Source organism: Schistocerca piceifrons, chromosome 7 (assembly GCF_021461385.2).
Source record: "Schistocerca piceifrons isolate TAMUIC-IGC-003096 chromosome 7, iqSchPice1.1, whole genome shotgun sequence".
Taxonomy (NCBI): domain Eukaryota; kingdom Metazoa; phylum Arthropoda; class Insecta; order Orthoptera; family Acrididae; genus Schistocerca; species Schistocerca piceifrons.
This window is the reverse complement of record NC_060144.1, coordinates 90191074-90209913: the sequence shown is the minus strand read 5'-3', so window position 1 is coordinate 90209913 and position 18840 is coordinate 90191074. Positions and strand designations below refer to the sequence as shown.

Below are 18840 nucleotides of genomic sequence, written 5' to 3'. Positions count from 1 at the left end.
CATTCATTCTTCATTAATCCATTCATTCCACATCACTGTTCATGATGGGAGAGTTTCCTTTTAAACCTAACTCATATGTTGAAACTTTGTTTTCATGTGAGTTGAAGCCCTCACTGTAAAGCTCAGTGAAGTTGAGCACCAATTTCCTTCATACTATGCATGTTTTGAGAATAGCTCTTTTTCCTATGTTAGGAATTGGATATTTGAGAGAGTTCAGAGTAGTTTTGGTAGCCAAACTTCCATGTAACTAAACTTTTCTCAAAATTGGGGCGTTCTTTCTCGACAACTCTGTCATACGGTGAAATTGTGTTTTGGTGCAAGAGGAGCAAGGGTACTCAAACATTCCTTCTTCTGTGTGTCTTTGGTATCTTAGTTAGTTTTTCTTCCTATGTGTAAAATTATACAGATGCATATCTTAGTTTGATGTACTATGTCAACAAATTGTGTCTTAAGTTAATCCCCGTAATAATTTATGTAATTATTAAAAATCTTTCAGTGTGAAAAACTTTTTCATTACTATTTATTAGGAACATTGAATTTTACATAACATTTTCACGCATATTGTGGGTAATGGAACAGCTACTGCAAGTTTATTGACACCATCATCTGCTAAATGGCAAGGGTCTTAAGTAGATATTTTTTTGAAGTCATTGAAGAAAGGCAGAAAAAGTTAAGATATTTGATAAAACACAGACAAGAGGTCTTCGCCATTGCAGAAGCTTCACCTGTGATTCAAGTTGGAGAAAGGGGAGATGATCTGATATTCTATAAGATAAGTAGTGTGGAAATTTGAGATAAAAAGTGAAGTTTTAAGAATAATGGTCCTGAGGATGGCAATATAAATGTGTTTCAAGGAAGGAGAATGACTGACCCCACAGTACATATACAAATTATAGTAGCAGGGTACTAAGGAGGTTTGAAGTGTTACGTATGTGAAGAGGTACTAGCATAATCGAAGAATGCTTCTTTTATGATTTTTACTTCCAGGCCACATGAGCTGTTCTACACTAATACTAGTGTGCTGGAAATGGTCATGTGACTTGAATACCTGATGTTTATCCAGCCCTTTTGCTACATTATGTTAAAACATGTTTATTTTTTGGAGGGGGGGAGGTGGTAGATTAATTTTTTCTATAGTGATAGTGGAATTTGTAATACCATGAATTATAGTGACACCTATAACTGATAATTATGCAGGTAAATCAAATGTCAGACTAAAAGAGCCATATCATATCACAAGAATTGGTATTTACTGAAACTGCTGTGAAATGAAAGCTGCTTTTTGACATGAGACGAATACAGTAAGAGGGGCACTTTCATATGTAACATACAAGTGTCGCACTAAACCTGTCTTAAGTTAATGGTTCAGTAACACACAACTTCAGAGAGCGCTGACTACCCATTGTCTTGTGACTGTATGCTTTATACATCCAGGTATTTATGTATATACGTATTGATGTATATACCAAACAGATATGATAAAAAAAGTAGTGTTTCTTGTTGTACTGTGAAGATTGAATAGTGTCTTCATTTAGTGACTGCATTTTATTTTTATTCTTATCTGGTGTGTCATGGAAGAACTGCAATAATTAGCATGGAGTGGCTTTTGCCGACAAAGACCTTCTGGTGTCCATGATTCATTTATGATCTTCGATGCATCGTACTTTCTGGTTGTGATAGACTGTCACACTTCAAAGTGAGCACATGAATACTTAAAATCAGATGTGCATTAGCAGTAGGTTACCTTATTTTTTGTGGGGGGTGGGGATGAAATCATCTTCCTTTTCTGGGATTAAAATAATGGCCTATCAGCAAATAAGATGACTGTGTTGTTTCTGCACGAATTTTGGTGTGTACCCTAGAAGGGAGTTGCTAACCTTCATGGCGTGGAGGCCTTGCGTACAGTTACTGACTTGTTTAATAAAAGTGGTGATTGTTCTGTACAGCAAATGCTGTGGATGTGAAAGTCGTTGGTCCATTGCTGCATCTGTTTTACGGCAAGAAAACACATCATACACTTCATAAGTATCAACAGCAGTGAAGATCTTACTGCAGCTTGTAGTGTCAGGAAATACCGTTTTCTTGGCAGTGGCATAGTTCCATTAAACTATGACTTTATTAGATATTTGTAACTTCATTATTTTGTTGTGTTGCATTATTCTGACCAGCCACATTATTTTCATCATATTTTATGTCATTCTTTTGGCATTCCCTCATCACTTTCCGAGACTGTAATGTAACAATGAACTATATTCCTTACTATATTTCTGTCCATGTCAGACATATGCCTGCACTAATAATCATGTCTTTATCTCTTGTCTTCCAGTTGAACTATTAGTCAACAAGTATTACACCTATATCACCCTCTCTTATCATAGTTTACAGGCATCCAGAGCAACAGTTGACAAGTGCAGATTTTCTAAATCTTTTTAAACCATTCTCCCCCCATAGGAAAACTTGATAATTAGGTATTTGTTCTTTTCTTCTCTTTATGATTCATCTGCTTTGGTGTTAAGCAAGCTCTTTTCTTTTGTATAATTCACTTTGAGTCAGGTGTAAAGAGTACTTATGTTTATCATTATACCCAAGGTGAAAACAGTACAAAAATGTGCCATTACATGTAGTTACATTTCTTCTTCACACTAACTGGAAGTTCAATATTAGATGAAATGTTAGCTATATGATACATTTTGCCACTGATATGTTATAAATAATGCAGGGATGAAAGTGTAGCATTACTGTAGTTTATTGCCAATATGTCACCACCCAACTTGAATTTACTATATCAGTAAATCTTAATTTCTGTCTGCATTCATGATTTTGAAGTTTTTATTGCAATTTTTATATATAAGACTGTAACATAAGCAAAAAGATTTAGTAAGTTATTGAATTTGTATTGATTTCCTCCCTGGTATGTGTTTAACAAAACAAAAATTGTGTTTACAGCTTCATAGGATAGAGTATGTACATAGTCGACACCTGATATATAGAGATGTCAAACCTGAAAACTTCCTCATAGGACGTAGTACTACAAAGAAGGATAAAGTTATACATATTATAGGTATGTATATGTTGTTTTAATATTGTTATGATCTCCTTTATATTATATGCAAACTTTATATTGAACCTCCAGAACAGTGAGCTCTTTTATTGTGCTAGAATGTTTGGGGAATGCTCCATCACGTGCATGCGAGGGGGGGGGGGGGGGGGGGACAGGTCGAGACAACCACAGCTTGGCACATTTCCTTTGTCTATCCTCTATAGCAATGACAATAACAGCTTGGAATCTGAACTGAATATCTTCTAGGAAATACTGAGGGCCAATGGCTGTCTTGGTTTGTCCATAGAGAGAATGTCAAAACAAAATAATATTAATTATGATAAAACTTTATTTGTAACTGTGGACATAATGAAAAAGATGTGAACATAATGAGGAGAGTGACAGTACACCTCAAAGAGACAGCTGCCAACATTTTGACACTTGGCTAACAAACATTTTTGCTGGTTCAATTCCTCCATGTAGCAAGGAGAAGCACCAACATCCTCTGGTGTGGCCTACTAAGAGGACAAAAAGCATGGACTCCTACCCCCAGAATATGACAGACCTACAAGCCAGTACCACAATTTTGAAAGAATTCTACTCTATTCCAAGCAATTATCACTTGTAGTAAACTACAAATGATCAAAGGATTGCTACTGCATGATGGTTCGCCCTCAGATTTCCCTGAAAGGACTCGACCACATGTCTTTATCACATTGGTCATATTAGCATTGCCCACAGGTTCTTTGCATGGTGCAAGGACGCAACCCACTGTGGTTGTGGTGCTTTCAACCAAGTGGGGTTGTGGTGCACACCTGCAGTTGTCTCATATACTTGACAGATCTAGTAACTGAAATAGATGAGAACTTCAGTGACTTACTCACTTCTGTTTTCACAGATGATACTCAAACAGCAAATCAGTTTCTACAAATTTTAAGAGCTGTTGGTTTTTGTAAGAAAATTTGACAGTGTTATGTCAGATGTGGGATAAGTGTGGGCAGACTGCCTCTTTCTGCAGTTTGGAATTTGGGAAGCCTTTGGCTTTACCTGGCCCTTGAACTGACATAATTTACAGAAATTTTTGGTCATTCTATACATTCTTTCACCCTTGCATCCTTCCTGTTATCTTTTATAAATTTTAACAATGTTTTCTGGAAGCAATACAGCCATTTACAAAGTGCCTGTCAGATTTAATTAAAACAGGTAAGTGTCATGTAAGCAGTTACTTTATTGTATAAATTTACTACATCAGTATTTGATATCTCACAGTTATGGCCAGTTCTTGCAGGTAACATGTTAACTCTCCATAAATTTCAATAGTGTTTTGACTCAGTAGGCTTTTAGGGTTTGTAGACAATGTAACCACATTTTTGTGAGAGCTTGCACACTTTACTTTGGTGTGAAGAGTATTTAATGCATTCCAATATGAAGAGGTTAGATTTTCATCTTCTGGATGTACACTGCATGGTGTGCAGGAAAACATACATGCCTCAACCTTAATCGAATAGTTGATATGTATCATGTCTCCTTGGAACATACAAGATCTGTTCAGAAAATTCTGGAACATTCGTAATTTTCACATCAATGCTATGTTGGAGTGAAATGCAGTTGGCATGGCTCCACATGCCTGTGTTTGATATGTAACTGCCGGAAGTTTCATTGTCGTATGTCTGTTAGTTATTGTTCAGTGCTGTATTGAATAGAACGTTGTGTCACACGGTTAGCAAATTTCAAGATGGCATAGTTGGAGGAGCAATGTATCTGCATTACTTGAGAATACCTTTACAGAGACACACCAGATGATGCAGGAAGCCTATTGTGACGAGTGCATAAGCCATAATTGGTGTTATGAATAGTTCACACCGTTTAAAAAGTGGCAGAGCAGACAGATGTTAAAGGTGATCCTCTGACTGTATGAGAGATTACAGAAGAATGTGAACATTTCAGTTGGATCATGCCATGAAATCCTAACACAGCATCTTAGAAAGCATCTTGTTGCTGACACGTTTGTCCCATGACTCAAGAGTCAAGATCAGAAAGACCTTTACCGCGCAATCTGTGAAGAGCTTTTGGATCACATGAATGAGAATGAGATGACCCTCGTGGACTTCTTTTTTGTTTCCAAAATTGAATAGTCCAGTGAAAGGACGAAAATTTGTAACTATAGACAAGATAAAAGAAAATTCGCAGATGGGGCTTTACGTGAACCAGCAAGAGACATATCAAAACTGCTTCTGGAAGTGGAAACAGCATTGGGAGCAGTGTATCAATTGTGGAGGACAGTATTTTGAAGGAGACCATGCACATTAAGTGTAAGGTAGGGGTAAAAAATTTTGTGGCCAAAGTTGGGGATGTTTTTGAACAAGATGTTGTACACTATGTGATCAAAAGTATCTGGACACCTGGCTGAAAATGACTCCAAAGTTCATGGTGCCCTCCATCGGTAATGCTGGAATTCAATATTGTGTTGGCCCATCCTTAGCCTTGATGACAGCTTACACTCTCGCAGGCATTCATTCAATCAGGTGCTGGAATGTTTCTTGGGGAATGGCAGCCTGTTCTTCACAGAGTGCTGCACTGAGGAGAGGTATCGATGTCAGACCGTCAGGCATGGCGCGAAGTCGGTGTTCCAAAACATCTCAAAGGTGTTCTATAGGATTCAGATGAGGACTCTGTGTAGGCCAGTCCATTACAGGGATGTTATTGTCATGTAACCACTCTGCCACAGGCCGTGCATTATGAGCAGGTGCTCCATTGTGTTGAAGGATGCAGTTGCTATCCCCGAATTGCTCTTCAACAGTGGGAAGCTAGAAGATGCTTAAAACATAAATGTAGGCCTGTGTTGTGATAGTGCCGTGCAAAACAACAAGAGATGCAAGCCCCCTCCATGAAAAACGCGACCACACCGTAACACCACCGCCTCCGAATTTTACTGCTGGCACTACACACTCTGGCAGATGACGTTCACCAGGCATTTACCATACCCACACCCAGCCATCGGATTGCCACATTGTGTACTGTGATTTGTCACTCCACACAATGTTTTTCCACTGTTCAATCGTCCAATGTTTACACTCCTTACACCAAGTGAGGCATCGTTTGGCATTTACCAGTGTGATATGTGGCTTATGAGCAGCTTCTTGACCATGAAATAAAAGTTTTCTCACCTCCTGCCTAACTGCAGTTCGGAATTCCTTTGTGATGGTCTGGATAGAGGTCTGCCTATTTCACATTACGATCCTCTTCAACTGTTGGTGGTCTCTGTCAGTCAGTAGAAAAGGTCGGGCTGTACGCTTTTGTGCTGTATGTGTTCCTTCACATTTCCACTTCACTATCACACTGGAAACAGTGGACCTAAGGATGTTTAGGAGTGTGGAAATCTTGCTTACAGACGTATGACACGAGTGACACCCAATCACCTGATCATGTTTGAAGTCCATGAGTTCCGTGGAGCTCCCCATTCTGCTCTCACGATGTCTAATGACTACTGAGGTCACTGATATGGAGTACGTGGCTGTAGGTGGCAGCAGAATGCACCCAATATGAAAAACATATGTTTTTGAGGGTGTCGGGATACCACTTAATTACCAATACATAAGCTCAGTTTTGTATTTCGAACTTTTTCACACTGTTCACCATGTTTCGCCTTCTTTTTGTGGTGTACTATTATTCTTTCACCACTTGATACAACTATCCCAGATGTCCAGCATAACCTCCAACCCCTACTCAGACCTGGGGACCCAGACCAGAATTTATCTTCTGGTGAATCCACCTCCTTACGTGCGCGCGCGCGCACACACACACACACACACACACACACACACACTAAGGGCAAAATCCAAAATGCCACATTTTAGCCGGCTACTGTGCTCCCCCTGAAAGAAAATCCATGTTCATCGACCAAGATCTCCAACCAATTGGCTGTAACCAAGCCTCCCATACTAAGGGTGCAAGCCACTTCCTGCACCAACCCCCAATCATGCCTATCCCATTACAAACTGGTTCCCTACTTGCTACTGTTCTCACCTTCCTATACACCGACATCTCCCACGCCCATAGCCTTGCCACCATCAAACAATGTTTCCCCAAGGTACTTCTTGCTCCAAATTCATCACTGATTTCGTTAATACACCTAACCAATTTCATCCTTGCACATAACTACTAATCCTTTGAGTGTAAGATGTACAAGATAATCTGCTGCATGGCCATGGACACTGGCAACCTCCTATGCCAATCTGTTTATGGACCTTCTAGAAGAAACCTTCCTAGCCTCCCAAAACATCAAACCCTGTGCCTGTTTCACGTTCATCGAAGATATCTTCAAGATTTGGACCCAGAGCCAGTATACCTTATTCCCATTCCTCCACAGCCTCAATACCTTCTTCCTCCCCCACTTCACCTGGCCCCGCTTGCACTTTCCTGGTCATTGACATCCAACCCTGAGGGTTCCATCCAAAGCTATGTCTATATCAAGATCACTAAACATCAACAGTACCTGTATGTTGACAGTTGTCATCCCTTACACACCAAAAAATTACTCCCTTATAGACTGACTATCCAAGGGAAGCCCATCTGTAATGACAAAAATTTTGTAGCCCAATATGCTAAGGCCTGCACTGACAGGACTCTATCATACAAGGCCTGGAGACTGATTTCCTGTTTGATACTGTCAATCCTCCTCCCATCCGCAAGAATCAGTTGCAAAACCCTCTCATTATCCAGTGTCATCATGTGTTGGAAAAACAACCATAATGCCACACTTGCCTCCAATCTTTTGCCTGGTTCAGCCACCATGTGTGTCCTTATCCAGTCCTGTCACAGGCTTATCCTACCTTATTAGAGGCAGGACCATCTATGAAAGCACACAAATGGGCCTTTGTACATCAGCATCCTCTCTGCTGATGACCACACAACATTTCCCAATGTCTTCCTCATACCAAGCCCACCACCTCTTCCCTGATCCTCCTAGCCAACCAATTGCTGACCCGCAGTTATTTCACTTTAAGCAGCAGAAACTATAAAAAATTTGTGATACTGCCATGGGTGCTCGCATGACACCATCCCATGGCAACTTACTTCTGGGCCCTATGTGAGAATCTGTTCCATCCAATCAACATCTAAAATCCCTTGGCTGGTTCATATTTTGTTAATTGCATTTTCAGGATTTGGACATGTGGCAAGGACAATCTATGCTCTTTCCTCTATAACGTCAACACCTACTCCCAAATTTGCTAGTTCTTCTCGGCTCAAGATGTTGATCTCCAACTTGCAGATTGCTTCCTCCACTAACAGTACTTCTACTTCTACAGCTGTCACCCATTCCATCTCAAACAGTCCATTCCAGGCATTCAAGCCACATCTGCAGTGGAAAGCAGGAGTTGTTGAAATATACCGATAATCTTCCCAGAGCCATTATTGACAGAAAATATCTTAGTCACCACCATCATAAACAGATCTCTTGTGCCAGATCCTTCTCCAACACCAGTAAACATGTGAACCTGCTACTGGCCAGCAGTTGTCTGATCACCCAGCATCATCCTGACCTTGAAATGCTCAACCACATCCTTCACAAGGGCTTTGACTATGCCCCATCATGTCCTGAGATGAGGGATACTCTACCCAAAATCCTGCTCCCATCGCCCGTAGTGTTCTGCCGCACTTCCGTATATCCCTAATCCCGCACCCTGAGAGTCAATCCCTTATTGTTAGCTCAGGTTCAAGACCTATCTCATACACCCACACTCCACCTCCTATCGCAGTCCAGTCACAGGCATCTCTAACCCAAAAAAAGACAGGGCTACATGTGAAAGCAAACATGCTATATATCAGCTGTGCTGCAATTACTGTGCAGCACTCTGTATGGGTGTGATAACTAGCCAAACATCTAATTTAATGAATGACAATTGCTAACTATGGTGAACCACAGGCTTTACTATCCTGTTGCCCAACAGGCTGCACAGCTCTACACAAATTATTTCACTAGCTGCTCCACTATACAGGCCATTTGGATACTCCCTTCCAGCATAAGTTTCTCTAAACTATGTAGGTGGGAATTCTCTCCAACATATCCCACCCTCTCGCAGACCCCCTGGTCTAAAATGTCTGCAACATGTTCCCACTGCCTCCCATTACTTCTCCCATCACTCTTCCCCCTGCTCCATTCATATTCTCTTTCTCCCCCCTCCCTCCCCTCCCCACTACCTCCTCCCCTCCCCTCTACCTCCTCCTCTTCCCTCTACCTCCTCCCCTTCCCTTCCCTCTACCTCCTCCCCTTCCCTTCCCTCTACCTCCTCCCCTTCCCTTCCCTCAACCTCCTCCCCTTCCCTTCCCTCTACCTCCTCCCCTTCCCTTCCCTCTACCTCCTCCCCTACCCTCTACCTCCTCCCCTACCCTCTACCTCCTCCCCTACCCTCTACCTCCTCCCCTACCCTCTACCTCCTCCCCTACCCTCTACCTCCTCCCCCTTCCCTCTACCTCCTCCCCCTTCCCTCTACCTCCAACCCCTTCCCTCTACCTCCAACCGCTTCCCTCTACCTCCAACCCCTTCCCTCTAACTCCAACCCCTTCCCTCTACCTCCAACCCCTTCCCTCTACCTCCTCCCCGCCCCCTCTACCTCCTCCCCACACCCTCCCCTCCCCCTCGACCCCGTCCCTGTCCCCCTCGACCCCGACCCCCTCCCCCGCCCTGACCTACCCCCCTGTCCTCGCCCCCCCGACCTCCAACCTCCCCCCCCTCGATCTCGCCCCCCCCCACGCACAATTGGAAAGCCCCTGGAAAAGATAAAAAAGCAAATTTCTGCTTGCTCCCCACCCCCACTCTGCCTGCTCCCCACCCCCCACTCTGCCTGCTCCCCACCCCCCACTCTGCCTGCTCCCCGCCCCCCACTCTGCCTGCTCCCCGCCCCCCACTCTGCCTGCTCCCCGCCCCCCACTCTGCCTGCTCCCCGCCCCCCACTCTGCCTGCTCCCCGCCCCCCACTCTGCCTGCTCCCCGCCCCCCACTCTGCCTGCTCCCCACCCCCCACTCTGCCTGCTCCCCACCCCCCACTCTGCCTGCTCCCCACCCCCCACTCTGCCTGCTCCCCACCCCCCACTCTGCCTGCTCACCACCCCCCACTCTGCCTGCTCACCACCCCCCACTCTGCCTGCTCACCACCCCCCACTCTGCCTGCTCACCAACCCCCCACTCTGCCTGCTCACCACCCCCCACTCTGCCTGCTCACCACCCCCCACTCTGCCTGCTCACCACCCCCCACTCTGCCTGCTCACCACCCCCCACTCTGCCTGCTCCCCACCCCCCACTCTGCCTGCTCCCCACCCCCCACTCTGCCTGCTCCCCACCCCCCACTCTGCCTGCTCCCCACCCCCCACTCTGCCTGCTCCCCACCCCCCACTCTGCCTGCTCCCCACCCCCCACTCTGCCTGCTCCCCACCCCCCACTCTGCCTGCTCCCCACCCCCCACTCTGCCTGCTCCCCACCCCCCACTCTGCCTGCTCCCCACCCCCCACTCTGCCTGCTCCCCACCCCCCACTCTGCCTGCTCCCCGCCCCCCACTCTGCCTGCTCCCCGCCCCCCACTCTGCCTGCTCCCCGCCCCCCACTCTGCCTGCTCCCCGCCCCCCACTCTGCCTGCTCCCCGCCCCCCACTCTGCCTGCTCCCCGCCCCCCACTCTGCCTGCTCCCCGCCCCCCACTCTGCCTGCTCCCCGCCCCCCACTCTGCCTGCTCCCCGCCCCCCACTCTGCCTGCTCCCCGCCCCCCACTCTGCCTGCTCCCCGCCCCCCACTCTGCCTGCTCCCCGCCCCCCACTCTGCCTGCTCCCCGCCCCCCACTCTGCCTGCTCCCCGCCCCCCACTCTGCCTGCTCCCCGCCCCCCACTCTGCCTGCTCCCCGCCCCCCACTCTGCCTGCTCCCCGCCCCCCACTCTGCCTGCTCCCCGCCCCCCACTCTGCCTGCTCCCCGCCCCCCACTCTGCCTGCTCCCCACCCCCCACTCTGCCTGCTCCCCACCCCCCACTCTGCCTGCTCCCCACCCCCCACTCTGCCTGCTCCCCACCCCCCACTCTGCCTGCTCCCCACCCCCCACTCTGCCTGCTCCCCACCCCCCACTCTGCCTGCTCCCCACCCCCCACTCTGCCTGCTCCCCACCCCCCACTCTGCCTGCTCCCCACCCCCCTCTCTGCCTGCTCCCCACCCCCCTCTCTGCCTGCTCACCACCCCCCACTCTGCCTGCTCACCACCCCCCACTCTGCCTGCTCACCACCCCCCACTCTGCCTGCTCACCACCCCCCACTCTGCCTGCTCACCACCCCCCACTCTGCCTGCTCACCACCCCCCACTCTGCCTGCTCACCACCCCCCACTCTGCCTGCTCACCACCCCCCACTCTGCCTGCTCACCACCCCCCACTCTGCCTGCTCACCACCCCCCACTCTGCCTGCTCCCCACCCCCCACTCTGCCTGCTCCCCACCCCCCACTCTGCCTGCTCCCCACCCCCCACTCTGCCTGCTCCCCACCCCCCACTCTGCCTGCTCCCCACCCCCCACTCTGCCTGCTCCCCACCCCCCACTCTGCCTGCTCCCCACCCCCCACTCTGCCTGCTCCCCACCCACCCCCCACTCTGCCTGCTCCCCACCCACCCACCCCTACTCTGCCTGCTCCCCACCCACCCACCCCTACTCTGCCTGCTCCCCACCCACCCACCCCTACTCTGCCTGCTCCCCACCCACCCACCCCTACTCTGCCTGCTCCCCACCCACCCACCCCTACTCTGCCTGCTCCCCACCCACCCACCCCTACTCTGCCTGCTCCCCACCCACCCACCCCTACTCTGCCTGCTCCCCACCCACCCACCCCTACTCTGCCTGCTCCCCACCCACCCACCCCTACTCTGCCTGCTCCCCACCCACCCACCCCTACTCTGCCTGCTCCCCACCCACCCACCCCTACTCTGCCTGCTCCCCACCCACCCACCCCTACTCTGCCTGCTCCCCACCCCCCCCCACTCTGCCTGCTCCCCACCCCCCCCACTCTGCCTGCTCCCCACCCCCCCACTCTGCCTGCTCCCCCCCCCACTCTGCCTGCTCCCCCCCCCACTCTGCCTGCTCTCCCCCCCACTCTGCCTGCTCCCCCCCCCACTCTGCCTGCTCCCCCCCCCACTCTGCCTGCTCCCCCCCCACTCTGTCTGCTCCCCACCCCGCCCCACTCTGCCTGCTCCCCCCCCCACTCTGCCTGCTCCCCCCCGCCCCCCCACTCTGCCTGCTCCCCCCCACCCCCCCCACTCTGCCTGCTCCCCCCCACCTTCCCCACTCTGCCTGCTCCCCACCTTCCCCACTCTGCCTGCTCCCCACCTTCCCCACTCTGCCTGCTCCCCACCTTCCCCACTCTGCCTGCTCCCCACCTTCCCCACTCTGCCTGCTCCCCACCTTCCCCACTCTGCCTGCTCCCCACCCCCCCACTCTGCCTCCTACCCTCTCCTCCCCTCTACCCCCTCTCCTCTCCTCGACCCCGTCCCCCTCCCCCTCGACCCCGACCCCCTCCCCCGCTCCGACCTGCCCCCCCCGTCCTCCCCCTCCGACCTCCGACCTCGCTCCTCCTCCCGACCTCCGACCTCGCTCCTCCCCCCCCTCGATCTCGCCCCCCCACGCACAATTGGAAAGCCCCTGGAAAAGATAAAAAAGCAAATTTCTGGCTAAAGAAGTTCACATCTAACTAAATTATTTAACATGAGGTGACTTACTGAACAAAAGCGCTGGCAGGTCGATAGACACACAAACACACACACACAAAATTCAAGCTTTCGCAACAAACTGTTGCCTCATCAGGAAAGAGGGAAGGAGAGGGGAAGACGAAAGGAAGTGGGTTTTAAGGGAGAGGGTAAGGAGTCATTCCAATCCCGGGAGCGGAAAGACTTACCTTAGGGGGAAAAAAGGACAGGTATACACTCGCACACACGCACATATCCATCCACACATACAGACACAAGCAGACATATTTTATACGTATATAATTTTTCCCACGTGGAATGTTTCCTTCCATTATATTAAATTATTTAACAGTTACATTGCAGACCCATACACATTCCCTATACACTTACACGTGGAATAACCTATCTGAAACCTAAAGATCAAGCAGGCACAGGAAACCCAGCTAAGTATCGCCCCATAACATGCCTACCAACAATATACAAAATATTAACTTCAGTAATTACACAGAAATTAATGACACATACAACACAGAAAAAAATTATAAATGAAGAACAAAAAGGCTGTTGCAAAGGAGCACGAGGATGTAAAGAGCAACTGATAATAGATGCAGAGGTGACATATCAAGCTAAAACTAAACAACGGTTGCTACACTACGCATACATTGATTACCGGAAAGCTTTTGACAGTGTACCCCACTCATGGTTACTGCAAATATTGGAAATATACAAAGTAGATCCTAAATTGGTGTGGTTCCTAAACATAGTAATGAAAAATTAGAAAACCACACTTAATATCCAAACAAATTGAAATAATATCTCATCGCAGCCAATACAGATTAAGCGTGAAATGTACCAAGGAGACTCATTATGTCCTTTCTGGTTCTGCCTTGCTCTGAACCCACTATCCAACATCCTAAATAATACAAATTATGGACACAATATTACTGGAACATGCCAACACAAAATCACACATTTGCTATACATGGATGACCTAAAGCTACTGTCAGCAACAAATCAACAACTCAACCAATTACTAAAGATAACAGAAGTATTCAGCAATGATATAAATATGGCTTTTGGAACAGACAAATGTAAGAAAAATAACATAGTCAAGGGAAAACACACTAAACAAGATGATTACATATCGGATAACCACAGCGACTGCATAGAAGCGATGGAAAAAACAGATGCGTATAAATATCTAGGATACAGACAAAAAATAGGAATAGATAAAAAAGAACTAAAAGAAAAATATGGACAAAGACTAACAAAAATACTGAAAACAGAATTGACAGCGAGAAACAAGACAAAAGCTATAAATACCTATGCTATACCAATATTGACCTACTCATTTCAAGTAGTGAAATGGAGTAACACAGACCTAGAAGCACTCAATACACTTACACGATCACAATGCCACAAATATAGAATACATCACATACATTCAGCAACAGAAAGATTCACATTAAGCAGAAAGGAAGGAGGAAGAGGATTTATCGACATAAAAAACCTACATTATGAACAGGTAGACAATTTAAGAAAATTCTTTCTAGAAGGAGCAGAAACTAGCAAAATACACAAAGCACTCACTCATAAATACATCGACTACACCATTGCAATTTCATAACCACTTCTACAACCCATTAGATCACATAACATCAACACATACGAAGAAAGTAAATTGGAAAAAGAAAACACTACATGGCAAGCACTCGTATCATCTAGCACAGCCTAACATCGATCAAGATGCATCCAACACATGGCTAAGAAAAGGCAATATATACAGTGAGACGGAAGGATTCATGATTGCAATACCGGATCAAACAATAAACACCAGATATTACAGCAAGCATATTATTAAAGATCCCAGTACCACAACAGATAAATGCAGACTTTGCAAACAACAAATAGAAAGAGCAGATCACATCACAAGCGGATGTACAATACTAGCAAATACAGAATACCCCAGAAGACATGACAATGCAGCAAAAATAATACATCAACTACTTGCCATACAACATAAACTAATAAAAACAACACGTTCCCACCTACAAGTACGCACCACAAAATGTACTGGAGAATGATGAATACAAATTATACTGGAACAGAATCATTATAACAGATAAAACACCACCACATAACAAACCTGATATCATACTCACCAATAAAAAGAAGAAATTAACACAACTAATCAAAATATCCATATCCAATACAACAAATATACAGAAGAAAACAGGAGAAAAAATTGAAAAATACGTCCAACTGGCTGAGGAAGTCAAGGACATTATACTATCAACTACAGTAGTCATACCACACAATATCCACCAGTACATCAACGCAATACAGCTACATCTGAACGTATATATACAACTACAGAAATCTGTAATTATTGATACATGTTCAATTATCTGAAAGTTCCTAAATGCAATGTAACATATACCGTACAGTTAAAAGGAAGTCACGCTTGATCAAGGTCCGCGTCACTTTCCATTTTTAACCAGACATAACGTCTGAGACAGGAAAGAGAAATAATAATAATATTTTGTGCTCTGAAATTCTCATAATAGGCAATAATGATAATTAACTTTGTCTAAAGAACTGCATAATAATACCCTGTTGCAGATATGTGCATAAATATCAGAGGTTTTTCCCAGCTTCCTGTGCCCCTTCTCCAAAGTGTTGACATTGCGAAAATGCAATCTTGCAAAAAGGGATTCAGGTGTATTTGGGTTTGAGGGGACATAAATTCTTACAGAACTAAAGTACTATATCATTGTGTGTATCCTGTATTTACGTATATAGTGCCATAAGGATAAATTATTAAATAATAAGCGCAATTAAACTGTCCTCATAAGAGGTGGAGTTGAATACAATGGTGCTTTACTAGCCCTGTACATATTGGAGATGTTTGCCCTTGCAATCCTCTGATCTCTGAACTGAAATATCCCCTATAGTTTAACGTGATCTCGAAACCGTAGTGGAATGTCATTTTTAACATTAACAAACTGTTGCCAGAAGTCATAAGTGACAGTAAAAAAAAAACTAGGCCCGATTTCATTTGTAGTAAAACGTAAAAATAAAAAAAAGCCACTTAGCCACTGACAATCAGCAATGGTACAAGTAAGGTAGCTAAGTTTTCATTTTCTGTGTAATATATTTATCTACAGCTCTCAAAACTGTATATGTAAATGGCTCTTATGATTGCAGATTTTGGCTTAGCGAAGGAGTATATAGACTTAGAAACCAACAAGCACATACCATATCGGGAACATAAAAGTCTAACTGGAACTGCAAGGTAACATACCATATCGGGAACATAAAAGTCTAACTGGAACTGCAAGGTATATGAGCATCAACACACATTTAGGCAAAGGTAAGCTAAATGTTGCCTGTTGCATACAATTTGAAATTATTTCCTAATCATGTAGGCAGTTTAGAAAAGTAGGAGAATTCTGTTATATCAACAATAACATTAAAAGGATGGATTACCACTCACTGTGAAGATGACATGTTGAATTGCAGACAGGTACAATGAAAAGACTGTTACAAATGGAGCTTTGGGCCTAACCCTCCTCCAGAAAGGAAAATGCTAACACAAGCAAGCACAAAGGACCACTTTGGCCGGAGCAGCCATAGTTAGCACTCTTGTGTGCATAAGGTGTGATTGCTGTTGCAAATATGTGTGTGTTTTCATGTCGTATTTATGATGAGTAGTAGTCTGTCCTTCTTATAATAATGTTGATATTCCAATCTGAACTACCCATTGTTGGAATTTTGTTGTGTTTTGTATCCATATTCCAAGAATGTGAGATAATTTGATGATATATAATGTAAATAATAATAACAAAGTTACAGCTTTATCTGGAACCCAAAATCCATTACAGCCATTAAAATATAATCGAAACAGTTGAGAAGAAAACAGCACTTACAGTGGATGAGTTAGAATACTTTGTCACTATTAAGAATAGTTGCCACATGATGATTTTCTTTTATCTTGGTCTTTTCAATCTATACTATGAAATTAGTGTATTGGGAATATTATTTTGAAATATAGCTCGAAAAAAATAATTTCAGTTTAACAACTTGAAAAAGTTTCACACAAGATACTGAACGGTAAAATATGCTGGCTCATATCTCTCTCCCCACACACACTCCCCCCCCTCCCCCCTACCCCTCCCCCCCTCCACCCACCACCACCACCACCACCACCACCACCACCACCCTCCATAGATTCTGCAACTTACCAAACGAGAGAGCGCTGGTATGTTGATAGACACAATAAAAAACACACACACACAAATTTCAAGCTTTCGCAACCCAACGTTGCTTCATCAGGAAAGAGGGAAGGAGAGGGATAGATGAAAGGATGTGGGTTTTAAGGGAGAGCGTAAGGAGTCATTCCAATCCCGGGAGCGGAAAGAATTACCGTAGGGTAACACACATCCATCCACACACATACAGACACAGATGCAAGATATTCCACTTTGTGACATAATGGCAATGTACTTTAAACATGATGGGTGTCCGGCACATAGCACACGTGCAGTTGAAGTGGCATTAAATAGAATATTTAATTACAGGTGGATTGTTGTAGAAGTACCATACCATGGCCTGCACGTTCACTGGACCTTACATCTCCGGACTTCTTCCTTTGCGGAAAATTGAAAGATATTTGTTATTGTGATCCACTGACAGTGTTTGAAAACGTGTCAGCTCATTGTCAATGCATGTGCAACAATTATTGAAGACAATCTACTCGCTGTTGTGAGGAATTTCATTACACATATTGCCAAATGCATTTGAGTTGAGGGAAATCATTTTGAGCGTTTATTACATTAATGAGGCTATTACAGTTGCTCATGCAGTAACAGCGTGCATTCCCATAATTTGATAAGAGGTCACAAAAGTAAATGTATATATCACACTGGAACAACAGAAATAAAGTCCAAATGTAACTACTTTGTGTGTTTTAATTTAAAAAACCACATTGTTACCAACTGTTCATCTAAATGGTTGTAACATATTATAAGCGTTGGAATATTACAGTGTCATCCATCGCAAAGCGAAACAAATGTTCCAAATCAAACATCCATATTCATTTACATATTGGACAAATATGGATTACAAAATGGGGTACCTATTTAAAAAAATGCAGTTTCAATCTATTTGACCTATAGCAGCACCTTCTAGTGAGCCATCCATAGCGCCATCTGTTTTCCCCTGTCATGCTTGAACAAATTTTTTGTTCTTATTTTTTCGTTTGATGCTAATTTCATGTGGTATTTGGTCCAGTCACTATCAATGGACCGCCCTGTATATTCACTCTTATAATTATTTACTTTGATACACTAAATTTAATAATTACTAATATTGTAGTTCCTTAGTTGTGACGGAATACAGAAGTTTAGATTTTTCAATTTTAACAACATACCTTATCTCGCAGCTCCCCACCCCCAACAAACACACACACACACACACACACACACACACACACACAGGAGTGGGGGAGAGAGACGGGGAGAGGCACTCATTAATTTCATGACGCCTTGTTGTGTGCAACAGACCTTTTCATTGTGGGATAGGAAAATTTATGATCAATCCATCCTGCCCATTTCAAAAACACCGAAGATTATCAATGAAAATAATCAGTCATAATTGATGATAGACACAAGCATAGAGTTTGCTTCTTTTTCTGGACTGCAGAGACACAAACAACTACTTTTTCTCTTTTCAATTACATTATTAAAATAGTTCAGATAATGTGAAATAAGTTCCATTAATTAATTTCGATTGTGTGGTAAGAATACAGAATAATTTGGCTTTAATATATATATATTAGACTTAATCATTTACACGAACATGAGCCCTAAAAAGAAACATTCATCCTCTTTAGTTCTGAATTAAGCAGTATTTATTAGAAAATATCTTACAGTTAGTTACAGAACGTGATCAAGCTTATGCTTTAACAAGTTCGTTGGATTTTTGTCACTGTGTGCACTTAGTGTTAATTTTTTTTTCTTTTATTATTGGAGGAACTGATAAATGAAAAACATACATTATTATGTCTGTTAAATAAACAATATGCAGTTTACCCTTT

At 44.8% G+C, this 18840-nt stretch overlaps 1 protein-coding gene across 1 annotated transcript in view; it reads left to right on the top strand.

Annotated features, from left to right (window-relative positions):
• Positions 1-18840, top strand: part of LOC124805383 (casein kinase I-like) — a 321183-nt gene that overhangs the window by 239268 nt on the left and 63075 nt on the right. Inside the window, 3 exon segments of the mRNA XM_047265945.1 lie at positions 2947-3061; positions 15951-16038; positions 16085-16116. Of these exon segments, the coding sequence (XP_047121901.1) occupies positions 2947-3061; positions 15951-16038; positions 16085-16116 (235 nt within the window).